Source organism: Sycon ciliatum, chromosome 1 (genome assembly GCF_964019385.1).
Source record: "Sycon ciliatum chromosome 1, ocSycCili1.1, whole genome shotgun sequence".
Classification (NCBI taxonomy): Eukaryota; Metazoa; Porifera; class Calcarea; order Leucosolenida; family Sycettidae; genus Sycon; species Sycon ciliatum.
Window position 1 is genome coordinate 55,463,049 of NC_088643.1, and position 26,596 is coordinate 55,489,644.

General features: G+C 49.3%; 1 protein-coding gene across 1 annotated transcript; it reads left to right on the top strand.

Moving 5' to 3' along the window:
- The first annotated feature begins 79 nt into the window (after positions 1 to 79).
- Positions 80 to 26,591, top strand: LOC135805618 (mucin-2-like). The gene is made up of 21 exons (XM_065319685.1): positions 80 to 488; positions 2,293 to 2,333; positions 2,885 to 2,959; positions 3,834 to 3,897; positions 4,460 to 4,597; positions 5,024 to 5,114; positions 6,740 to 6,834; positions 7,671 to 7,733; positions 9,431 to 9,486; positions 10,218 to 10,266; positions 10,546 to 10,576; positions 10,810 to 10,878; positions 14,132 to 14,619; positions 15,398 to 15,748; positions 16,468 to 16,579; positions 17,813 to 17,901; positions 18,913 to 18,960; positions 19,365 to 19,418; positions 19,560 to 19,700; positions 19,880 to 19,944; positions 20,703 to 26,591. Exons 1-21 carry the CDS (start codon positions 390 to 392, stop codon positions 25,858 to 25,860), a joined length of 7,377 nt encoding a protein of 2,458 aa, XP_065175757.1. The 5' UTR covers positions 80 to 389; the 3' UTR covers positions 25,861 to 26,591.
- The last annotated feature ends 5 nt before the right edge of the window (positions 26,592 to 26,596 follow it).

Genomic DNA, 26,596 nt, shown 5'->3' on the forward strand with positions numbered 1-26,596 from the left:
GCGACACACTCGACGAGCGGATCGGGTGTGCACGTAGCCGACCAGTTCACTACATGTATACATGCGGATGGGCCGCGTTGGCACGCGAAATCGTTCATCGTTTCAAGCTCGGGATGAGAATGTGCTGAGAATGAGCGGACGGGAATGTGTTTGAACTGAGAAACAGCATAAAACCTCTTTGACAAGCACCAATTTGTGAAGCATTGGTGATGCTTATGTTATATTTCCTAACCAACCAGTCTTCCATGTTGCAGTTTTCGTTACCTCGTATCATTATTTTGCAGTCGCTCGGTCCGCTCGTGCCGATTTTCCTTGTGTCACAACGTCAAATTTTGGAGTCAAAATAGGACTTCTCTAATGTGGAATCAGTAGCACTTCTTCCAGGCAGTATGCCTCAGCCTGTGGCCAAAGATAAGCTGGAGCTCCGATTGCATAGCCCTGCTCGGAACGTGGAACCAGTGGTTTACGCATGGCCGTTGCAAGTAAATGTAAGTGGAATGGGTGTTCTATTCTCACATCTCACCTTATTCCTCACACAATCATGCCGCATTTCGAAACTTGGAATCTTGGAATTACATGTATTTACTTCTTCTTTTTTTGTGTGTCTATTTTCCATAATTTCAACAGTCATTGGTGGCCATTGCATGTTGGTCTTTGGCGGACTAATTCACGCCAATAGACGTAAACTTTAGAGCGGTTGTCAGTTGACAAACCCCCTTTTATATACTAGTACGTAACTTCAGCTTGTAATATTCAAAACAGAGTAATATTCATTAAAATTCCCATCAATCTCATTTCTTGGCATCTCTATTATGTCCTTTCACCTGTGCTGCTCCATTATCACCATGGTATTCTTCTACTACTAGCACCCTGTGTTATTTTCATGCATTAGGGACCACTTGCTCGATGAGGATGTGTGCAGATAGTGCAGTTGGCTGCAGTCGTGATTGAATTTTGGCACCTTGGCTTTCTTCTTTTTTCTTTAGGCTATTCATCCTTGAAAATACCGCCATTCCGGCAACAGGCTCTCAGCTGCACCAAATAGATAAATAAATAACTTTGCCAATATTTCGCCCATTGGGCATCATCAGGGCTATTCATCCTTTTACAATTTTTCTACGTGTACTTTCAAGCAGATGCATTGCAATGAGGACCAAACTCAAATCACCAAAGGGTGAAAAAAATGTACATGATCTACTGCTAAGTACTGCAATGGCCATGCATGCCGAACTGTCAGGACGAATTTTAATTCAGGAAATTATGCGCCAGGCTAAACTGGAGAAAACTGCGTCGACTTCTACCGAAGCCGCTTGTCCCGCTGCCCTGCGATGACCTGTAGTTACTCAATTCCTTTTCCCTTGTATGTCTGGCCAGTGTATTGCAGGCGAGGTTACTTCCAGTGAAGTGTTAGGACAGTCTTTTCTGCTACCAAGCCATATTTGTCGTGAATGTTGATTTAACTCTGAGTTTACCCATCTAGTCCTCAATTTGTCTGAACAATGCCTTTTTAGTATTGTGCTTTGCCATTTCAACACCCCTACTTCAGCACAGCCCATAATAACTCATCACCAGGAGCTGTAGCCTCTTATCATAATTATTAGTGTCGGAAGGGGGGCACAAAGAAGCAAGGCGCAGGTATCTCAACGCACGAAAGAGATAGATTGCAATCGCATACCAGCGCATCAGCACAAGGTATTCTGCGAGCCCAATAAAATGGTGGTGATTTGGTTCATCTTGCATCAGTTCAAATGACCAAAACTGGATCTGTTTTCGTGACTGGCTTTTTTGAGTGATGCTTTTGGTACAAGCGGTGCTGATTCAGTTGTATTAGTATTAGTAGTATTTATTATTTCAATAGGAAGAATCCTGCAGACATTACCATATTTACCTCACTGTGTAGACGGCTTTGATCCATATAATGGAGCTGTACAGTCTCATAAGGAGCGGACGAATGAAAGGTGCTTGATTCTTCTGAACGAATCTTATCAGCGAAACTCTAGACTGTGCACGCAAAATGCAGATGCTGTGCTTGTCAACGTGTGACTAAACCTCCCGATCGCCATTGGCATTATCATGGCGCTAGAGAGCTTTTGCGTCAAGTCACCATTCACCACTTTGTCAGCAAGTGACTATTCGTTTCGCTGTGTTTGCCAGAGACATGTTCCGAAACGAATCCTCTTGTGTGTGTGTGTGTGTGTGTGTGTGTGTGTGTGTGTGTGTGTGTGTGTGTGTGTGTGTGTGTGTGTGTGTGTGTGTGTGTGTGTGTGTGTGTGTGTGTGTGTGTGTGTGCAGCATACGGTTAACGAAGCTACGGAAATCGTTGAGACTATCAAGTAAGAGCCAGTTACTTTGAAGTTCTTGTGTAAAATGTTCAGCTGTGTATTGACTGTAGAGAGACGTTGGGTTTAGTCGTGTTATCTCTTCAATGGCTTGTTGCAGTGCTCCTGCCCATACAAGAGGCTCCATCCACTGTAGAGAGACAGGCATGGTGTTGCGCTTCCAGGGCTCAGTGCACCATCGGCTATGTCTGTTGTAGTACTGGTGTATGCTTCTCAGAATTGCCACTGGGTAGGGACTGTACATGTGATGGCGGTGCTGCCGCTGCTGCTGCTGTGTGCGTGTGCGTGCATGTGCACATGCTTACGTGTGTGTGTGTGTGTGTGTGTGTGTGTTTCAGTATTACTATTAGGTGTAGTCTGTGTTCTTGTTTCCTGGTAATACTACTAGTCCCACTCCCGGAGTCCAGCTTTGAATTCTTCACTTCATTTTTTTCCCGTCACCCATGGATTTTTCAATAAAGCACTGTCTAGAGTCCATGAGATGTGCAATGCTCCTAACTTACAATATAGTGCTGAGTGCCATGTGTGTTCCTGTCTGTGCTCAGATGGGTCTGCCGAGACTTCCCCGAGCTATGGCCGGCCATGCAAAACCATGTGTTCCACGACATCGACTGCTCCAGGTACCCCTCCGTGTGTGTGTGTGTGTGTGTGTGTGTGTGTGTGTGTGTTTTCCTTCAAGTCTTCAATTGTCTGTGCCTGTTTTGGTATCTTATGTCTCACACTTGTGTGTGCAAGGGTACCCCTCACACGAGCATATTTTAGATACTTTCATGACTTTTCGTATTTTATGTATTCGGTGATTTACACTGTTTACATTGGTGAGGCATGGGAGAGGGGTATCTAAAACCCCGACTGTTGCTGGCACTCAATGGAAACATGAATATGCTTGCGCTGAGCAGGAACCGCTTTGACATTGAAAGAAGTAAACGAGATAGTCAAGCAGAGCCCAGCCGGCCCACATGCGCTTTTACTTTTTAGGCACGTGTCAAATCTGTTTTGCGTGCGAGTAGTCAGGGGGTCGAATTTAACTTGCCCACTTTCATATCCATTGTAATTCTATGCCATAGACTTTTTTCACCTCTCTTCGAACTGATGTGCATAGTATCATGCAGTCATTGTACTCGCTGTGTGCACACAGCTGGCTGAAGATAACCACTCCACTGGTACTTGCCCACACACATGTACAAGTACATGTCGAACCTGATGAAGCGACCACCCGGTTTAGGCAGCCACCTGGTCTGCAGGACCACCACTCTTTAGCACCAAATTAGTGTAATGTGGGAGCGGCATCCTGGTTTCAGCGACTGCCTGCGTTCAAAGACGGCGATAGGCCGGTCCCACTTTGGTCGCTGACAAAATCCCAGGTTTCACCTGTGCATGCACATGCAGGATACACACACACGCACGCACCGCACCTCACCTTTGAAGCAGGCACTGTGAAGGCAAGACATCTGCAATCACATGCTCATATTTTTTCCCTGTTGTCTATTGCAGCTACGAGAAGATGAAAGCATTGTGTGACAAGTACAATCGGTCCATTGACCATGTAAAACGACTGGTGAGTGTAGCAGTGCTGAAGCCCACATGGCACTTTTTCGTTGCTTTCTTTCTACTTCTGTACCTTAGCGTTTCTCTCCTGTGTGCTCCTGAGCATCCATGTGTGTTGACTAGATTGTCTCTAGAGTAGAACCCGGGTTAAGGGTCACACCGGATTAGGGATGGGGGGGGGGGGGGGGGGTCACTTGGCACGTACATTGTGCGGGTGATCTTTGGGGGGGGGGGGCGCTTGGCATGTACATTGTGCGGGTGATCCTTATACCGGGATTTAATTTCCGGCCCAGGGGGGGGGGGGGGGTCCCCCATCGGTTTCCGAGGAAGCCGTAATTTTTTTCGCTCCAAACTATTTTTCCGGGGTCCATCTACTCACAAAAAGTCGTTTTGCACACCTTTTTGCCCGTCCCTGTACAACTGAGTCCAGCTATGTCCGCTCAGAGTTAGGTGGATCCCTAACCCGGGTTCTACTCTAGTGGCGAAACAAGACCATCACCTGCTTATTGTCTAACTTTGACTCGTAACCCACAACAATAATTACGCTTTGCTTTTTTTTCTTATCACGATAGTGGTCGGGGCAGATGCCACCAAAGTGCTTGGGCACTAGAGCGTCTCCAGAGCTGGTCCGGCATATCTTCCAGCAGGTCTACAACCACAGCGTAGTGGATCCGGAAAAGCTCAATCTCTACGAACCGTTCTCGCCGGAGGTAGGTGGCAGCGGCAGTTGATTTGTGAATCACTTCAGCTCTGATTACTGAGTCCATCTCTGGCCTTGGTTCATTGTCGGGTCTCGTGCTTTCTCAGGAACTGCTCATTTTTTTTCTCGCTTGACTTTGCTTCCATCCTGTTCATCGTACCCAGCATGTGGTGATTGGTGACCAAGGCTGCTATATGTGAATGCAGTCATCACTAAGAGAGTGGAGGACAACATGCAACTGCATTATAAAGAAAAGGGGGTTTGTCAACTGACAGCCGCTCTATTCAGTTGCTATTCACAATCGGCGCATGCGCTGGATGAAAATTTCTTTATTGTGATGTCTAAAAATTATTGACGTTTCGGGCCAGTCACCCATCGTCAGAACGAATGTAGTCCTGTTCATTTTATTTTATTTTTGATCTTTCCTGGGATGCAGGTGTATGGAGAGACCTCGTTTGAGCTTGTAAATAAGATAATTGAGAAAGTTCGAATCAAGTCCACGGATTCTTTCCTTGATCTTGGAAGTGGTAAGTGACTCTCTGCTTGTGTTGCTCTCTGGTACAGGCCCCTGTAATATTTAGGATCTGTCCTGGGGTTGCAACAGTGGTGCCGTGGCCTATAGCATGTGGATCGAATTGCCATACGTACTGCCAGGTAAAATACCTGCCCCAACCGCCTGGGACTTTCCCATTTAACTTGGATTGTACATGTATTTGTGTAGTCTTATCATAATATGGTTATTGTAGCTCTGTACCACACTGCCATTATCTGCTTGGAACGTTTAGCCATGTTTAACCATGTGTTTAACCGTGTTTAACCATACAGATGCCAACTTGGTTGTGTTTTAATGGAAGTTTCCGGAGGAGGAAGGAGGAAACTGTAGTTATCACCAACCCTCACCGCGCCCAGCTCACGCCGCTACGGCGTTCAACCGAGCTGGGCGCCCTGCCGTGCAGTATGGAACTGTCCTCAAGCCAGTCACGTATTAGGCAGCCCAGTGAGCTGTCTACCGGATCGCAGCGTTTAGAAGCGCCAAATGCGGCAGGGCCAGTCTCAGGCTGGTCGCGTAGGCGGCAGGCCGGCGGGCGACCGGCAAGGCTGCATTCGCATTTGGATCACCGAAGTGATACAGGTGCTTCGACTGCACCCCGTGGCGCATCAGGGAGGCATATGGGGCCCAGGCAGCCCGCCCGTAAGCGCCCTGGGCGCCCTGCCGTGCAGTATGGAACTGTCCTCAAGCCAGTCACGTATTTGGCAGCCCAGTGAGCTGTCTACCGGATCGCAGCGTTTAGAAGCGCCAAATGCGGCAGGGCCAGTCTCAGGCTGGTCGCGTAGGCGGCAGGCCGGCGGGCGACCGGCAAGGCTGCATTCGCATTTGGATCACCGAAGTGATACAGGTGCTTCGACTGCACCCCGTGGCGCATCAGGGAGGCATATGGGGCCCAGGCAGCCCGCCCGTAAGCGCCCTGGGCGCCCTGCCGTGCAGTATGGAACTGTCCTCAAGCCAGTCACGTATTTGGCAGCCCAGTGAGCTGTCTACCGGATCGCAGCGTTTAGAAGCGCCAAATGCGGCAGGGCCAGTCTCAGGCTGGTCGCGTAGGCGGCAGGCCGGCGGGCGACCGGCAAGGCTGCATTCGCATTTGGATCACCGAAGTGATACAGGTGCTTCGACTGCACCCCGTGGCGCATCAGGGAGGCATATGGGGCCCAGGCAGCCCGCCCGTAAGGGAACCACCGTATCAGGTATGCGCAGGTGGAGCAGCAGAGCAAGAGGTGTGCCGGACACTCACCATCATCCGGTCGACTTCATGGTTGTGCGACTTTACACAGCCGGCACTCATTACTTGCTATTGCTTGCAGAAGGCCAGAATTTTTTTCTTTTTCGCTCTTTCCCTTCTTCCAGGCACGGCTTCATGTTAGAGCAGTAAATAGCAGTTAGGGACTCAGCTGAGTCAAGCTGGACTCAGCGTGTCAAGTTTGGCATAATACAAGAAGCGCGCTATCCCCAAACAGTTGTGTGGTTATTGTGTGAGTGTATATGCAGGAGTCCGCGGTCACGTGAGGGGGGAGTGATAATTGCAGTTGTAGGTCAGTTTGTGCACTCTGTCTGTCTAATGTTGCATGATGCTCAACCGCCGGGTGTTCTGTCCAGGTGTTGGTAATGTTGTTCTTCATGTGGCTGCGATGGTTGAATGCAAGCGAATCATGGGTATTGAGAAAGCGGAGCGGCCAGCCGCCTACGCCAAGGTGGGTACACAACACGTGTGTGTGTGTGTGTGTGTGTGTGTGTGTGTGTGTGTGTGTGTGTGTGTGTGTGTGTGTAAATCTGTGGGTGCACATCCAGTGCATTTGCAGATTTGCGTGCTTCTCTTGCAACGGGCGTATACATGGTACATGGTACATGGTGTGTGTGTGTGTGTGTGTGTGTATGTGTGGTGTGTGGAGGTGCACTGATGCAGGTGTGATGTGTGCCACTGTGGTGCCTATCTGCTCTTTTAGAAGATGTTTTAAAATATGTAGATTGGGTGTATGTTCATTTGTATGGTGGTAAAGACGCACCTGGTGAAATGGCGGTAAATACATGCCTGCGCTGCACACACACACACGCGCGCGCGCTCTCTCTCTCGAAGCTGCAACGTTACAATCTGGCACAGAGCTCTTCTTCTCACCATCACCGCCATCAGTTTGCGCATGGTGCCTAGTCGATGCTTGGCCGGTGGTATCTGACGTAGTAGGCTGGTACATCAGGTAGTGCTTATTGTAACTTTGCCGCTTAGAGAGCGTGTGTGTGTGTGTTTGCGTGCGTGTGTGTGTGTGGGCGTCAAATGGTGTGTGTGTGCAGGTGTGCATTTAGTATTTACCGCCGTTCCACCAGGTGTGTCTTTACCCCCATAATATTATGATTCAACCATAAGTAGAGCTGCAGTAGAGTCTTCTACATCAGTCTCCTGGCTAAATCTTGTCTATTTAAATTTCCACGTGATGTGTTCATCTGGCCGTTTAGGATGGTAATTCCCTGATCGTCTCCTTTGAATCCCTTGTCCGTGTTGTTGATGTTTCCGCTGCTGCTTTTGCATGTGTAGGAGATGGAAAAGCAGTTTCGCAAGTGGATGGCGTGGTACGGCAAGAGGTTCACGCCTTTCACTGTGAGTACGCGTGCCTGTCATGCTATCCTGTATGTATCCGCTGCACGCGTACTGTATTCGCGCGCATAAAAGGGCACAGACTTATATTCGAATACAGGGGCACCTCCACATATAAAGACATGGGAACAAACTGAGGAGGCAAGCGTGTGTTTTGACGACTTGAGTGCTCATATTGAAAGACATGCCTTGTACCCGGAACATTTGTTTTCTAGCGAAATGGAAAAAAAACCATTTTCGCATGTAAGGGCATGAATGTACTTGTATGTGGGTGAACACGGTACGCAGCTGCAGAAAATGTTATTTTGTTTGTTACGGAGACCATTGAGTGAAAAACTGATTGGAGAAGAAGAGGGAAAAAACTGAAGCAGCTGTTATCTCTCCAAGCGCATGCTTATTGCAGAGCATGGTGGTGATGGCATGACTTGTGTGAAGAATCAGCAGAAATACGAAGACAAAAAAAAGAGACAATGGGACCGGACAAAGAGCTCTGACGGAGACGCAAAGAAACAGGAGAATCTACAAGACCTCCGGCGCCTTGACGGAATGCAGTGACTCGTGCGGGTAGCCGAAAAGAAGCACATGTGAGTATGCACAGTACAGTCTCAGTACAGTACAGGACTGTGCTAAACAAGGATGCTGTGAAGTGCATCAACACGTATATACTCAGTATACCCAATGCTGTAGACAGCAAGCTGTTTCGGCCATAAAGGCCTAATCAGTACAGCTACGAGCTAAATAGGCCGAGTTACCAGCACTGCACTGGTGTCCTACATGAACCACGTATACTCAGTATACGTGGTTCATGTAGGACACCAGTGCAGTGTGTACCGGATCCAGAATGGAAGCAAGAGGAGGTCACAGGGTATACAGGACATGTATTGGACCGAAAAGTGAGAATGACCAAACGCATACATGTACATGCATAGGACAAGACTTGGAGACATATAAGGATACAACCTGGATACGTTATACAGTCAACTTGGCTAATAACGACTGCGGATATAACGACAATTCGCCAATAACGACAGCATTTCCATGCCCAGAGCAAAGTCCCTTCCAACTGTAATACGTAATAATGAGACTCGAGTATAACGACACTTCGCGAATAAGGACACTTTTTTGATGCCCCGCCGAGTGTCGTTATAGGCGAAGTTGACTGTAGTGCATAGAAATCGTGAATGGTAGTGTCGCCATTCATGACGAATAATTATGTTGATCTGTGAATACTACAGTTGTAGCCAATGAAATCCAACCCATGACCCAATAGCGGCACCAAGGCTCATGTGACTCCTGCGACCCTCGGATGGGTCTTTGGACCGTGCATGATGTAGTTGAAATGGATACGCGGTGCTGCTTTTGACTCGCGGGTCGGGTTTCTTTGTCCGCAACTCTAGTACATGTGGAGTGAAACCTGACCCACCGCACAGCGGTCATCTGCGTTCGCCATGTGCTTCTAATCTAGTCCGTGAGTAGTCTGCAAACCCTCAGCTGGACCTCAAGGCTCAGTAAAAACCTTTCAGCACTGCTACACTGTCAGTGGCTGACAATGCCTGCACTCCGATGTATTCATGCTTGTTGGTGATTTCCCTACTGAACAGCATACTGAGTACGTGTGCACACAGTGGTCTTCTTTTGTCTTCTGTTATATCCTCTGGGTTTGTTTTGATTTTCGATTTTTTATGTTTGTTTCTTTGTAGATAATTGCAGGTGACTTCCTGTTGGATGAATTCCAAGATACGATAACAAGCTCAAGGTACTGTCCGCACTGCATGCTGCGCTCTGTGCTACTGTGTGTATGGGGTATGCATGATCACTGTACATGCTGTGTGTATGGGGTATGCATCACTGTACATGTACATGCTGTGTGTATGGGGTATGCATGACTGTACATGCTGTGTGTATGGGGTATGCATGATCGCTGTTCATGACTGTACATGCTGTGTGTATGGGGTATGCATCACTGTACATGTACGTGCTGCTTGATGATTGTATGTACAGTGTGTGGAATGGGAACAGGTTCTCATCTCCTGTCTCTATACCTGCACATGTGGTTTGTTCTGTACTAGTCGGCGTCAGTACTTCAGTGCTAGGGTTTGCCGGGTGTTAGCGGCCGTCGTGAGTTCCTTTCAGGGAACGGACACGATAATTTACTTTTTTCTTCTTCTTTTTTAGTCGGAGTCGGTTCCAGTCACCTTGTGTCAGTGGGGTGAAAGAACACGCTATCATCCCCCTTCTAATATTGTGATATTTGCAGAAATAACCCATGCTGCTCAGTAGGCGTTAAAAAAAAGTAATATGACTTGCCACTGTGGTTCTTCCTGATTCCTGGATGCACTTACTTCCTATGTTGTCAATTGGAAGTGCAGGTTTTTGGGATATGCTTGTAAATACATGTCCTTCAACTCGCATTTTTATTTGTGTGTGTGTGTGTGTGTGTGTTTGTCTGATTCGTGGTGCGTGTTGATGCTGTATTCGTTTTTTCAGCTTCATCTTTGCAAACAACTTCGCTTTTGGACCACACGTTAACCACCAGGTTAGGGTCCTACTATCAGTCCCCTATCATCATTTTCTGGTTGATGTTTTTTTCTCTAATTTGTTAACGTGCCTTGCTATCTAATCACATAGCCTTCTGAGTACTTGTTTTATCATTCCACTGTGTAGCTGATTTCACGTGTGTGTCTGTTGTGTTTGTGTCTGTGTGTGTATATGTGTGTGTGTCTCTGTCTGTGTGTTTGTGTTGTGTCTGTCCGCCTGTGTCTGTCTGTGTGTGGCGCGCATGGCGTTGTCGCTGCTGACATCTCTTCCTGTTCAGCTCAAGGAGCGGTTTGCTCAGCTTGAGGAAGGTGAGTACGTGCAGTGTGCAGTGGGCAGCAGCATGCTCTGCTCACAGAGTCACAGGTTGCCATACATGTGTACAGTGTTGCTATACCTCCACTCTCTATGTTTATCCCAAACAGACCTGGACAATGTGTTACCCAATGTGTTACCGATAGTGTATGGCTGTATGCCTTCTGCTGCCAATTCAAAGTCTCGCACTTTGCCTTGATTTCTATGGTGAACTGTTCTCTGCTGCCAGGTACACGTTTGGTTTCATCACGCGAGTTCTGCCCGATTAATTTCCGCATCACAAAAAGAAATTTGTCAGGTATGTGGCTGCAGTGTTTTTAATATTAATTTTTACGACTGGGCTATGTATGATTGTCAGCTGAAATAATTCCGGACTGTGTATTCCCCCAACCCCTGGTCTTTCTTCTCTTTCTCGTTCTCCTGGCTTTCCTTCCGTGCTCGTGGATGGTCAGTCGTGCTGAAGTATGTCATGTGCTGCGGGTGGGTGGGTGGATGTGCATGTGCATGAAAAGTTGAAAACTGACACGAAGAGGTCCCTAGCCCGGGGAGGAAGAAACTTCATGTGCCAGTGTATTCTTTAGTTTAGCCTTGCAGACTGTAACATGCGATGATCTACAAGCACAACTTGCTATGGGTTCACTGTAGCATCATTAGCATTGTTTTCGGCGATAACTGTCCAGGCCAAACCCTACTATGATTGTACTATGCATGGATGTGGAGTGCTAACAGATCCTATGGACCCATTGCGCAATGACGTAATCTGCACCCTAAACACCCTTCACAGCCACCTGGGCATGGTCATCTGGGGTTTTGGACAGTGCATTCCTGATCCCAGCGTACTCGCAAGCATTACTCATGCATTCCATATTTGGCAATGCGCAATGGGTCTATTGAACTGTGTGATGTCTATTTAGTCTTCTGAATCCTGTCCCGAATCATGTACTCAAGTGTAGGGTTGAAACGAACATAAATTTTGAGTATTCGAACGTTCTTGATGTTAACGAACGAACGAACATTCTCTAACATTTACCTCACACACGTGTGCTCGTGTACAACCCGGTATAAGCAAAACATACTAGGGTTGCAAGGAATATTCGATTGATATTCGTTTTGAACCCGATGGAAGGGATATTTTCCCCTTTAGAATATTCGTTCGTTTTGACACGTGCGCACACTCTGCTCTTGTGTCGATCTATCGTAGTAATTATTGAACGGATTGAGTGATATATACATGCGTTATGTGTTGAGAAGGGGGATTATGACTCACAAGAGTAGTGGACATGACTCCACTAGACATCTACTTGGTCTATCACTTCCGGGGACTAGCCAAACTCTTTCTAAGATTTTTTTGGTAAAGAATATTCGATTAGTTTATAAAAAAATTGGTTTCGTTCCTATTAAAATATTTGTTTCACCCTTAGAAATAATTCAGCATTTTGAGAGAATATTCGTTATCCGTTCGTTATAGGTGAGTATTCGTTCGTTTGTGAAATAGAATATTCGTTGCAGCCCTAAAACATACAGTGGAGTTTTTGAATACATCTTTCATGACGCGTTCAAAAATTGCCCGCACAATGGAAGCATTGGTCATTCAATATTGTTCAAGCGTCTGGACAAGAAGAGAGACTCCCAAACAAGTTAACACACAAACAAAATCAGCAAAAAAAAGAACGGGCAGAGGGGCCCTGACTCCCAAAGAAAAAATAAATAGCTAAACTTGAAGACCTCAACAGAGTGAAACAGAGCCATTCCAGCTTCAAGTGTCTGACCGAATATAAATATAGAGACTCCCGAACAGGCAATTGTGCATAGAAAACAGCTAAAAGGAACGGCTAAAGGGCAAACAACACACGGACATACACCGTTGCACTCAGTACCGTTCACACCAACCAGCAACCTGCAGACAACGCAGAGAAATTCACAAGAAGAACACAAAGAAAAGTCCAATTAATCAAAGTGTAAGGAGGAACACAGACAACCAGAGAACAATATGAGAAAAGAATACAACCGGTCTACCTGTTACAGAGTAATACCAACAAACAAGGCAAGGCTCTACTTTACCTCACACGTTTGGAAGAGGTGGGGCATCCTCCAGCTCCTCTTCCAAGACCACATCCAGGGCGACTGGCTCAGGCTCGGTGGAGAGTGGCAGGAGATTGGCTGGGACGTCCTCCTGATTGGCTTGAAGGTTCCGGTTCTGCTGCAGGAAGATCAGAGCATCCACATTCTCCGCAGCGAGAGCAGAACGGAGCTTCGACACAATGTGCCCGGCGGCAGAGAAGACCTGTTCGCTGGGTACGGATGTATGTCCATCCGTCCGTTGTGATTGCCACGTACTCCACATCCGCCAACAGCTCACGAAGCTCTTTTCGTCCTGACTCAAAACAGGAGCGAATCATGGCTGTGAGGTGGGTTCGACTCGGTACCCTGTAGCCAGGCTGCAAGAATGCCAACAGACTCTGAAGGCCAGGATCTCTTACGATGTTGAGCGGGCGCATGCTGCCCGTCACCCAGTTAACGAGCAATTGGCTAATGGCCTCCGCTTGAGCAGCGCCGCACTGTTTCTGCTGCGGACCAGAACGTTGACTCACAGCAAAGTCCGTCATTAACTTACTTCCTGTTGACGGAGTAGAACTATTTGCAGCTGCACTTCCCGACACGACAGAGGGATGTTGTGATTTCAGGTGGGCATGCGGGTTGCTCGTAGTTTTGCCGTGATAGACATATACGCTGCGGCAGATCCTGCATGTAGCCGACTTTCCATCCGCGGATTTCGTGAAATGGTACCAAACAACAGATCGGGAGGCACGACCGAAAACAGGTTTCGACATGGTAACAGTATAGCAGTCCGAACACGAAACACAGAAAAACTACAAAGTGGTCAGCGGAAGACCTAGGAACAAAATGTAAGTACTGCGCTGTTCGGAGTGTTCCGAAGTTCGCCTACATGTACCAGCAAGAGTACATAACCAAGAGTGTGCAACTGCCTGCACAACCTCTATGCAGTGCTGCGACGGCAGAGCTTCACATCACGTGACATGGTTCAAAAGGTTACACTGGAAAACAGTGCAAAGTGATCACAAGAGAGTTGAACCCAAAGCTGGGTTTCGTACAACCCTGTATCTATCATGCACAGAGTGCAAATAATGTGTACGGGTTCATCACGTGATGTGAAGTTCTCCCGTCGCAGACCCCATAGCTGGAGTTGCACACTCTTGGGGGTTATGTACTCTTGGTACCAGTAGTAGTCGCCTCGATCGTCTCAAGGGCTGGTTCAGACCATGTACTGTCGACAATCTCCGTGAACCGCGCGCGCAGGTTGTGTACCACCGTACCGGCACTGCACCATTCAAAATTCGAATGTTCGCGAGAACTTCGAATGTTCGTTCGCTGAGGCCTAACGAACGAATATTCGAATATTCGGTATACTCGTTTCACCCCTACTGAAGTGTCTTGTGCATATATGTGCACGTGTGTGTGTGTGTGTGTGTGTGTGTGTGTGTGTGTGTGTGTGTGTGTGTGCACATGCGTGCGTGTGTGTATGTGTACAGATATTGGTACCATCCTTTCCGTCATAGAGTTAGAGTCGATACAAGGTGCTGTGTCCTGGACCGACAAGCCGGTGTCGTACTATCTGCACACCGTCGACCGCAAGCGCCTGGAGAAGTACTTCCGCGCGCAGAAGTACGGTAACTCTGGGGGCAGCGCGGACGAGAGTGACAGTGAAATTAGTCGCATCAGTCTTGCTCCGTCCATGATAGAGACCTTAGCTAAGGACACTAACGATACTGACGGCAGTATATTCACGGACGGCAATAGTGACAATGATGCCCTGTACGGAGCGTGCACTAGACAACAGTGGAAGATGCACCTTGATGCAATGAAGGAGTCACGGCGACTTGCCAAGCGCCCGCTGATCACCATCAACGGCACTGCTGCCGGTGGCCGCGGTGTAGCTGCTGGCGATATGCCTGCCGCTGGAGGTGCTGGTGGGCTGGGCGTGCCCATCGACCTGAAGAAAAACGGAAGAAAGGTCAGAGTAAGTAGTAGTCATTGTGTGTGCTCCGTACGGCTGTGTGTGTGTGCTGTGTTGTGTTTGTGTGCTGTGTGTGTGTGCTGTGTGTGTGTGTGTGTGTGTGTGTGTGTGTGTGTGTGTGTGTGTGTGTGTGTGTGTGTGTGTGTGTGTGTGTGTGTGTGTGCTCCGTACGGCTGTGTGTGTGTGGTGTGTGTGTGCTCCGTACGGCTGTGTGTGTGCGTGTGTGTGTGTGTGTGTGTGTGTGTGTGTGTGTGTGAAGATGTGCACGCACACATTTCTGCAAGTGTGCACTGTGCATGTGCACACATGCATTTGACAGCGCTATTCCGTGGATACTCTAAATCGACCACTGTTGATGGAGGCAGATTTCTGTTGAATTTGTGGACACACTGGAGGAGTGCTGATGCTATCCTGTTATTAGAAAATGAATGTGTTGATCCACAGCAGGTCACGGCATGAGTTTAACAACTGTGCTGCTCAATGAAATCTGATCGCTTGAGTCAAGTACCTGCACCAGTTCGCCATGCAAGTGATTGCAGGTCTAGGGCTTGCCATCCCACGGCGTGGCATTGGCTCGCTTGATAGCATTTCATTGAGCAGCACTGTACTAACACTCACTGTACTAACATGCACTGTACTAGCACTGTACTGTACTAACATGCACTGAACTAGCACTGTACTGTACTAACATGCACTGTACTAGCACTGTACTGTACTAACACGCACTGTACTAACATGCACTGTTTGTTGTCACTACTGTGCGGGCTGGCTGGTCTTGCAGGTGATACGCCTGACAACGAGCGAGTCCAGCAGCGCGGCATCGTCACCCCGCCCGGCGGATAGCAACACCACGGCAGAGACCGCGCAGCACGTGCAGCCCGTCGCCCAGTGGACGCAGCAGCCATCGCCCGGCGGCACCGCTGCTGCAGTAGGAACCACCGGTGCAGGCACTGGCACCACCAGAGCACGCAGTCGCCGCCACCCCATCGACAGCGTTCGCCAGCGCAAGAAGCGCGAGCGGCAGCAGCAGAAGCGCCGTACCGACCAGCTGCACCGCCATGTGGAGCAGCACAAGTTCCAGACACGAAGGCAGGGTGGCCCATCACCTACATCCCCGATTCGGGTTCTTCGCGTGAGTACTCATGTGACTATGACAGTTTTTATTGTCCATCTTTGGGCTATCCATTTGTTGCCACGTCTTCACTTCGCACATATGCACTAACTTCCACACTAGCATCAAATATCTAGGCCTGCTCGTAGAGAATTCGATAGTGAATGCTGCTGTCTGATGATCGCTCGATGCGTGAAACTTTAAGTTACAGCTAACACAGCCTTTCGCCTCTGTTGTGTGTGTAATAGTTATTATTATATTTTAAAGTCTGCTCCTACTTCTACCCCTTGCAAATCAATTCTTTATTTTCGACTTGCTTGAACTCCTTCATGTATTTACTTGTAGTTCGGTTGCCGAAACGCTTCAGTGCATTTCACTACTTCGAAGTAATGTGTTATAGATTGAATTATTGTTTTATACTTGAAGTAGTTGATCAAAATCTGCTCGTTATAGTGTTCAAGAGGGTCAAAGGTGTCAGTTTCTCAGCAGCCCGAATTTGCCAACAAAGTATAGTTTGGATTCCTCTGCCACAACTTGTGTCATGCAACTCATTTCGTTATATTTTGACTTGCCAAAGCCTTGATTTGTGTTAAAATATACAAGGCACTGTAAGAGTTCCCATATGTGCGTGCATGTATATGTGTGTGTGTGTGTGTGTGTGTGTGTGTGTGTGTGTGTGTCCATGTCCGTGTACATGTATGTGTACGGCATTGCTCTGGGTTTGCGTGTGTGTGTTTCAGTCACAGAAGGGCGACGCTCTGCTTGTTCATGGCCGCACGCCTGCCATCAATGGCATTCGGCCGGAAGCCGTTGTGTCTGAGTCGGTTGTCAGCGCTCTCGACGACATGCTCGGTATGCTTCTTTCTTCATTTTCTTCTTCTCTTGTTGACGAGAAATATACAGTGAAACCTGTCTAAGACGACCGCTCAAGGGACCTTCAAAATGTGATCTCTGTTACCAGGTAGTCTCCTTGTCCAGGGTCATGTTACTGGAAAAAGCATCACTTGGCCTCAGTCCTGGTTTCAGTGGTCTTCTAGGACAGGTGGTCGCCTTGACAGGTTTTACTGTATCATTTTGCCGCTGACATTATGCTTACCGTATTATCAAGAGTATATAACCCCCAAGAGTGTGCAACTCCAGCTATGGGATCTGCGACGGCAGAACTTCACATCACGTGATGAACCCGTACACATTATTTGCACTCTGTGCATGATAGATACAGGGTTGTACGCAACCCAGCTTTGGGTACAACTCTCTTGTGATCACTTTGCACTGTTTGCCAGCATATCCTTTTGAACCGTGTCACGTGATGTGAAGTTCTGCCGTCGCAGCACAGCATAGAGGTTGTGCAGGCAGTTGCACACTCTTGGGGTTATGTACTCTTGGTATTATCTCTATTACAAGTGCAGTCTCTTGTAGAAGCCCAGTCTCTATTATAAGCGCACTCCAATAGGGCTTCGAAGATATACAAGCGCAGGGCTTATAATAGCGAACTGTATGGATCTTGTCCATGCATGTTTGACGTCACACATCACATAAACACATGCGGATTGCTGTGGTAAAAGTCTGTGATCCCCGAGATCTAAAGTTCAGACTCACTCAGTGTACCAGGAAGCACACAACTGCAGTCCCGGTACCTGCTGGGAAACCTTGTGCTACTGATTATAATGAAAAATAATAAGCAATGTGCATGCACCAGGTGGTTGAAAAATTATAAGCCCAGTTTCTAGTAGAAACCCAGTCTCTACTATAAGCCCGGGGTCTGGACTGGTTGAAAAAATATATGCGCTGGGCTTATAATGGAGATAATACGGTATTCCTTTGCCCTGCCAGTTCCTCTTTGGTATACGCAAGGATTTTCTTTTCTTTTGTCACAGATGGACTCTAGCTAGTGCAGGCCGAGCTGAGTCTTGTCTTTGGGCAGGGGTGTATTTATGTTCGCAGTCCGTTCTGGTAATGCACAGCTCTTCTCGTCCTTTCCCAGTCCATGGGAACAATATTTGGACTTGTGAGTGGCTAGACATTCACTCTGCTCTCTTATTTCTTCTTGTTGGTGTGTGTGCATGTGTGTGTGTGCATGTGCAGCTGAGGTGCGACGTCAGTATATGCACTATTTCCAGTGTGGCCACCAGAATACTCTACTTGAGGCTCAGAGCCTTCTGCAGCAGCACCGAGTAAGTAGCCTTTCTCCTGCATGATCAATATCTGCCACCACCCTCTCCTATTTTCCTATATTGTAACACCATTATTAGTATTAAAGAGAGCTTGATTTTAACGATGTAACAAATTTTATCTGAACTCCCTCGAACTCATGACTATTTTAATGGCAAGAGTGCATAAACAAGAGTATGCAACTGTGGTTATGGATCAGTGCGCGGCGCGCTGCCTTCATTACGTAACTTGCCTTCATCACGCTCTGAAAGCATGCATTCAAACTCACAATTTCTCATACAAACCCATCCAGTTTTGCTCGATTCGTTCCAGTACCTGCGCAATCTCTAAATTTTGGCGCGTGAACTCCAGTTCCATACGAAAGTTCATTTCAAACCAGAGGGACAGTGCGGTGTTTGATTTTCCGCAGTGCGCGGACTGGAGCTGAAGGATGCTATGAAGGCAGCACGTAGCGCATCTGACCCGTAGAAAAGAGATTACAGTTGCGTACTCTTGTTTATGGACTCTTGACAGTGGCTATGCGTGTATCTGTATGAGCTAGCCTGACAAATTTCAGTCCCACCTCACCGGCATAGGGGTACTACCTTATTGCAATCATGAATATTTGGCCATTTGGGTTTGTTCACATAAACCAGATAGACACCAGGAGGCGCTGTTGCTGGCCCAGCTCCCGGTCAACACCAGTCCTAGCTAGATTTTATCATACACCTTTTTTGGTGTGCATTTCACTGGTTCACGCTAGCACATGCCACATGCAACCAGCAGCACCCCCACCACACCCCGGGCCCCCAGTGTGTCTGTTGTGCGAGCCGACTCTTCTGGGAAGCCCATTCATTTGGTAGAACTCTTTGAGCTGCGCCCAGTATTGTGATCATCCCCTGCGAGTATTCACTATTATGCGAGTACATGTATTCACTATTATGAGAGTACAGTCATGTATTCACTATTTTGGCTCTTTGCATGCGTAGTAATAATTGGCCTGCCGTGCGATGTTGGGTTTCCACTTGCTCCAGGACCATCAAACGCGCTTAGTCTTGAGAACGGCAGAGCTAGAAGAGCAGGTAAGACTGTGGGAATTGTGGTATTGCACGGCGTTGCATGCTGTTGCCGTTGCCTTGTTGTTGACGCTGGCTGTACATTGTCAGGCTTGATCATGTGCTCTGAGCCGGACGTTTGTGTGTGTATGTGTGTGCATGCGTGCGTGCGTGTGTGTGCGTGTGTGTGTGTGTGTGTGTGTGTGTGTCATAAATACAGCGTTCAGTCACATGTTGTTGTGCTCAACTAGGTCCATACTGTTGCTTGCATGGACTTTTAATTGTTAATGTGTGCCAGCAGTACCCACTTCCTGCTCTTTTTGTTGTTGTTTTTTGCTTGTGATTTCATGATTTGCTGTTGGGAGGGGGAGAGACTTTTGAATTTGTTATGCTTTGTGACTGCTTTATCTTGTTATGCTTTGTGACTTTAGGTGTCCGGATTGAAGTCCAAGGGATACACTCTGCTCCAGAAGCGTCTAGATGAGGTTTGTCTTACTGCTGCAAATACTTGGTCTCCTTGAGTTGTACTTGCACTCTGCACCTCGGCAGTCTTGCGGCTTCCCGGTTTCGTTTGCTCGCGGCCGCCTCTGATATTGTTTCTTGGTGTGTTTGTGTGCCTCTTCCAGTTGCGTCTCAGCAGTCCCTCGCAGATTCAAACCCAACTGGAGGCTGCTGGCTTGAAGCACAGAGAGCTGAAAGCAAGACTTGCTTCGCTGGAGGCAGACTTGGCACAATCTGCAACTAAAACTGCTGTCGATGAAACCAAGGTACGAGTTACCAGCCATCGTCCACAATCTGTAATGCAATTGTCTGGTGTTATTGCTTCTCTTACCATAGTGTATTGGTTTGTCTCCTATCCACGTACGGTGCCTCTGCTATTTTATCATAATGCCTTTGTGTGGCAGAAAGTGCTGATGTTCCCATATGCTCTGGTTTGTCTGTGCAGCCTGCTGATGTCCCAGCATCACCATCCAAGGACTTGTCTGCGAACACAGCTGATGCATCCGCTCAGTAAGCATCTATTGCCGTATTGACTTTTTTGAAGTTTTTTCTTCAAATTATCTGCTGCTATCAAGCATGGCTGCTGTGGAAAGCACAGTTTATTGTTCCGTGTGTTAGAGCGCCTGCAGTTAGTATTATGGGGCGTACATTAAGTTAGTGATTGATGATGAAACCTATCTCCTTGCCACGATCAGCAAGTACCACCGCTCCCATCACAGATACCCGGTGGCGCTCAGGAGCAGAAACGTAACTCTGTGCAAACCTGTGGCCTGTTTGCTGCTTTTATGACCGAGTATTGCAGCACTGGAAAGGTTGCACGAGTATTGCAGCACTGGAAAGGTTGCACGAGTATTGCAGCACTGGAAAGGTTGCACGAGTATTGCAGCACTGGAAAGGTTGCACGAGTATTGCAGCACTGGAAAGGTTGCATTGCCTCTCTACTACTGTATAAGCAGAAATATTCGTCTGGAATTTAATTTCGTCTTTTTCGTCCAGGGAGCATTTGGACTAAATTAAATGCCGGGCGAATGTCGATTTGTCCATCTTTTCAATACACTCTTATGATCCATGGACGAAAATTTACAACCGGACGAACTCCCTTTCTTTCGATTCGGACGAAATTATTGACCGACGAAATATTCTGCCTGTACAGTATATACTTTGCCAGTACTATCTCTTGGTTAATTGTGTTCATTTCTCGTTGTACGTGCGTGTGTGTGTGTGTGTGCGTGCGTGTGTGTGTGTGTGTGTGTGTGTGCCCACTGCAGGACTAATGGCAGTGCTGGCGATAAGAGCAAAGACCATACTGTGAGTGTAGACCAGACCTCTGACCACGGTGACGCACAGCCAGCACTTGCCGACAACGCTGGCAAGAGCCCTAGTGAGCCTGCGCGTGCTGCCTCGCACGAACCCACGATCACCACGCAGGTTACTGACGGTGCCAACTCGCCTGCATCTGCTGTCGCCGTCTCGAGTTCACCGCAGGTCACTGCCAGCGTATCTAATGGTGTACCCAGCAAGCCGGCAGATGGCAGTAGTCTTGCAGCAACACCAACAGCAGCAGCAGCATCTAGCCAAACGGGCACCAGTACACTGAGCAGTGTGCCGAGTGTTGACCGTGCCATGATGCCACTAAAGAAGCGAGTGGTTTGGTCTGCATCGGCCACGGCGTCAACAGCTACAGCTGCAGTCGCAGGTGCCGGCGTGTCACCCTGCACAACCTCTTCTTCACATGATCAAACTGCACCTTCCACCGCTGTCTCTACTATTATCACGTCCCCGACTACATGTACAGTTACAGGCAGTGTAGACGTAGTCAGTCCAGTGGCAGCACCAGCTGCAGTGAGTTCTGCTCCTGGCCTAGCCAGCAGCACTGTAGGCCTTGCAACTACTGATACTACTACACCGACCACCACCACCGCCGCCTCCTCCCCCATGGCACTTCAGCTATCGTCTTCGGATCAACTGCTCAGCATGTCTGATCAGCCACTGTGGAAACCGTCGAACAAGACCACGGAGGTGGCGCATCACACCCCCACTAGTGCTGCACCACAGATACCCCCCGTTTCTCGTGCACCACAGACACCGCCCGCTTCTCATGCACCACCGTTGTCATCATTGTCATCATTGCCGCTGTCACAGCAGCAGCAGCAGCCAGTCGTTAGTGAGGAGGATCGCCGACACACTGAGATCATTCAACAGGTGTGTTTGGCTCAGAAAGTCGCTGTTCCGCCACCCTGGACGCCGTTTGTGCAGTTCTACTTGCCTGAGGGACACTCTACGTTGGCTAAGATGTCCAATGACCAAATACAGGCATGCTTCAGGACTGCACGTCGCAAGCATTTCGAACTCAAGGTCCAACTGCACGAAGAGGAGAAGCGGCGTAATCGAGGCCAGGGTGGCCTTGACTACTCTAGCTCGAGTCTGCCGCCACTCCCTGCCGCCACCGCATGTCAGAAGACAAGTGGAGTGCCGCCGAATGCCCCTCCGAATCCTAATTTGCACCACGGGTCTAGTGACGGCAGAAGTGCTCGCATGAACGCTCAGCCGTTCGCCCCTCCAAGCTCTGCTACCGCCATTGCTAACCTGCTGGCCATGCAAGGCGGCAACCCGTTGGTTGGTTCACTGTTGAACACGGCGATAATGAATCAAGTGGTGTTAGCTGCAGCTACTAGTGCTGCTGGAATCATGGGTAATGCTCCTGGTGCTGGTCTTACTGCGGCTTCCGCTACCACTCCGCTGTGGTCTCCCTCGGCCGATGCCTTGTATCAGCAGAATGCGATTAGTGCTCCGGCGGTTTGGCCAACAGGTAATATGTTGCAGCCAGGCTCCAGCAATGTGCCGCAACCTACTGATGCAGTACACGGTCAGAGTCAACTGGAGAGGCCGGGTGCTGCACCGGCACCATCAGAAGCACTGGGCTTCACCAACACAGGCCCAACAAGCGGTAACAGTGGTGTCAATGTGGCTGCCGGAGGTGCTGGTTCACACGCTTGTGAGCAGACAACCATGGTCGACTCTGTGAGGTCGGGAAGGCTGGATATCCAATCTCTGTCTGTGAATGAGGATCTGTTAAAATCAGTTTTGCAGCGTGTCCGCGGTGGTTCGACTTCTGAACAACAGTCGTCTACCGCACAACATAGCATGCATGTTGACGATGAGCCTTCTGCTGCATGTGCGACGAGAACTGGCAGCCCTCCTCGTCGTAAACTGAGCCAGGAAGCTGTGCGAGAGCTGCCGTCTGTCAAGCGCTCTCAGTCGGTGGCTGACTACATTGCTACCCTAGCTGACTCTGGAGCATCATCATCATCACTGCCTAGGACAAGCTCCCATCTGGACATGAATAAGCCGCCTCCGCCACCGAGTGGCAAGCCACCACGTCGGCCTCATCGCCATTCAGCGACGTCTACACGACAAGGTGCCGGGCATTACCACCATCATCATCATGATCATCGCCAACGCTCTAGTGCCAGTGCACGTAGACCTGTTGACAATGCTGCTCTGAACGAGACGCCGACCTCTCCGACGTCACCGTCGCCATTGCAATCCTTTGAATCTACTGGGTTAGGTCCAGCTGTCACGCGATCAGGGCCATTGTACGCCTATGAAGCAACAGCCAGGTCACCATCACCTCCTGCTGCTGCACCTGCATCGCCACCCACGGTGTGCATGTCTATTGACAAGCTTCTCTCGCCAGCATCCCCTGACGACACAGATAGCAGTGGCTCAGAGGTCCTCGAGGACAGTGGTGTCACCTGCGCTGATTCTCTGCTGACGTCTCCCGTCTCTCTCCGCAAGTCTCTAATGAATGGCGGATGCTCCACACTACATTCCGATGAGTCCCATCCACTGGACGAAGATCGATCCTCGCACACATCTCCACCGCCACCCTCCCCGAAACAGACCAGCACTCCAATGACGGAGGAGTTGGTGAGTGCGCTTTCTGATAGTACCCCAAGTCCTGCCAACGCCCAAGGTGAAGGATCCACGGGCACTGAAAAGACGTCACAGTCACGGGAACAGTGCGCTACATCTTTTCCGCACAAGCAGGAGCCTAGCGTGACTTCACCCGATACGGCCAGTGACAGCGAGGTGGTAACATCAGATGGCGAGCGTGAACAGCAACTTGAGTCACTCACATCTGCTGAGACTGGCGGCAGCGTGGAGGCAACTACGCCGACAGCTGAGGAGTGCAGTGCGTCGACGCACCAGAAACCCGCTGTAGAGGCGAATGCGCTATGTTCGGCCAGTACGCCTTCACCACCACCACCATCGTCATCCTCATCAACACTGGTGCCACTGCTATCGAAGAACTCAGCTATGCATGTTAAACCGCATAGCATTAGTGCTGTGATGCGGCCAACCTTCTCTGCTGGTTTTCCAGTCAGCCATCCCACTGGCCTGTCACCTGTTAGTACGTCCCCGGAAATACCAGAGCTGGTACTAGAAGAGCCCGAATTACCATCTTCACTACCTACTACTGCTCAGGAAGCAGCAAGTGAAAACACCATCCTTCCAACTCCCGTCAGTCCCATACGGCAGCAGCACCAGCTGGATGCTAAGGCGATCGTTGAGCGGCGCTACTCTTCTATAAGCGCGGCTGAGGAGCAGTGCGAGGACGATGACAACGGCGAGTGTGAAACTGATGAGCTGGCTGCCCTCCCTAGTGACAGCAGGCGCGCCAGTACGGGCAGCAATCTGGCTGACATAGCTGCTACTCCTGTCCGACACGCGCACAGCTCGCGTACATCGTCACTGTCAGACTCTGCACTCGTGTCGTATGCGCTGGATGACTCGGACAGCGATAATGTACTTGTGTCCAGTGCGGACGATAAGAGTGAGGGCGAGGATTCCGCCATTGCAGGTAATGGTGAAGGTGAGGCTGAATGTAATTACGACAATGACAAGGGCGACAGTGTAGCTGGAGTGAAGGCTGATATTTCTGCGCCTCTTGAAGCTCCCGGCATGCCGGCTTCTGAAAAGCGTACTGATGGCGAAGGCGACAAGGCTCTTGGTGAAGTTGCAAGTGGTGTGACTAGCGACATTGGGAAAAGTGCTGCAAATGCTGATAGTGGTGATAACACTGCTATCGCCAGTACTCCTCTGCTGCGTGTCAGTAGATTTGATAAGGAGAGTAGGAGCACCAGCACGGAGAGACGGTCACCTGTTAGCAGACGGCACAGCAGTGATTCCAGTCCTCGCTCTGCCATTTCTGATGTTGGGTCACGCAGCGGGAGCGATGCAGGCAGTCAGTCCACACGGGCGAAATCAAGTGATGACTCCAAGTCTCAGTCTCGCAATCCCCCTGTGCTGATTGAGTATAGGAAGTCTTGCCTTGTGAACAAACCAAGCAGCAGCAGCAGCGGTAGCAGCAGCAGCACTCACACTCCCGTGCAGTCCGGCAGCACAGTTGTCAGGCGTCGAATCATATCCACTGTCGACGTACCCAACATGCAGACGAAACGAAAGCGCTGGGAAGAGAGTTCGGACAGAGAGCCCCTGTCGAAGAAGCCAGCAGTGGTTAGTGGCGCCCTGGTCGTGCGCAGTGTAAATGGATCCCGTGCCGTCGTAGCTAACCAAGGCCAAGACAAGCGGTGCATGTCGCCTGGTTCGGCTGGTGCCCCCGAGCACCCTCCTCCGTCCAAGAACGCCCGTAGCATATCACCGCCGCCAGCAAAGAGAAAGTCGCCACCTAGCCATGCCATGGACAAAGATAGCGAAAGGAAGTATTCCAAGGGCCGGCGTCGTGTGATCTCCTCTAGTCCTGTCCGCAATAGTAGCGGTCGCAGCAGCACCAGCAGCAAGACTGCCTTTGATGCGGACCGGGGGCACGTATCTGAACGTGCCCCTCGCAGAGGCAGGAGTTATAGTAGGAACTCCAGGTCACCGACCCCACCATCTCGGGCCCGTTCCCCAATCTTACCTCCCTCAGTCGTGTCCAAACGCTCACGGTCCCCGAGGTCGTCCACCCAGTCGTCAAGCCGCAGGCGGCGGATATCGCCCGCAGAAAGACGCGTCTCGGCCCTATCGCCACGCAGAAGTTCACGGCATCGAGACAGCAACCCTTTGGGTCGTCAGCGACGAAGCTCTGGCAAGGAGAAAGCAGTAGCAGAAACATCACCAACGCCCAGGCGAAGGTCGAATGGTGATACTAGTAGAGAATCTCGAAAGTCACCAACCTCTCTGGAGCTTCCTGGCCAGAAGAAGGCGGATAGCAAGAAAAGGCGGTCATCTCGCGCGCATTCCAAATCCGACATCGACGACAGTGTGAGCTCGAAGCCAGCCAAGCCTGCCCGACCAGAGGGCCGTAATCGCCATCGGCGTGGCTCGAAGTGGTGCGAGCGCTATGCGTCTAGCGAGGAGTCTGACGATGATAATGATGGCGGTCTCGAAAGCTCTCCCCTGTCGTCATCGCTTGTCGCCTAGTGCTGCCCTGGCATGGGCGAGAGCCTGTTCAGCCTGTGTGTGGTCATGCGTGTGTTGAGATGCCGCATGACTTTCTGAACAGGGGACAATACTTGTAGGTATTCCGAGCTCACAGTCGTATCCTCGCACATGCCCTCCCCTAGCTTCTTGCTTCTTCTTGTTCTGAAATGTGTTGTGCTTGTGCCAGAGCTGGGCCTGTGACACCAATACTCATATATCACATATATTGTGGCGCTTACTTTGGTGCGGGTATATTGCTAGCCTGTGAGCCAAGCGTGTTTCTCTTTACAGCGATTTTTTCACCTTGCATGTCAATTTTCTCATTTAGTAACAAAACAAGCGTGCATGGGCTGTGACGTAATACATGTACATGCAGTGCTCTGACACTGGCCTCTAGTATTCCTTTTTCATGCTTGGCTTAGTACTGGATCTTGGCCTTTGTTTCACTTAGCTGCCAGCTGTTGGTGCTCATTCTTTTTACCTCGCGACGTTTTCCCATTCACCTTTAGTATGCTTTAATACTATGTGCATGAAGTGATAGGCACTTCCACCCTGGCTGCTAACCACTGTAACAGTCTTACCATGTAATTTATGTCATGGGTTTTGTTTGTTCTGTGTTAGTGATTCGCCGCTGTGTTCTGTAGTGTTGCTTGACTTCTATCTGTGAATTGTCCTCTGTGTTGTCTGCGGCCGAGATGCGATATGAAAGAATATTAACTTACTATTGTTCACATAC

Bases quoted from the DNA above. Each gene is read 5' to 3' on its own strand.
- LOC135805618 (XM_065319685.1), top strand. From the start codon at position 390: ATGCCTCAGCCTGTGGCCAAAGATAAGCTGGAGCTCCGATTGCATAGC. The intron at 2,334-2,884 runs GTAAGAGCCAGT...GTCTGTGCTCAG, and splicing joins GAAATCGTTGAGACTATCAA to ATGGGTCTGCCGAGACTTCC. The intron at 17,902-18,912 runs GTAAGTAGCCTT...CACTTGCTCCAG, and splicing joins GCCTTCTGCAGCAGCACCGA to GACCATCAAACGCGCTTAGT.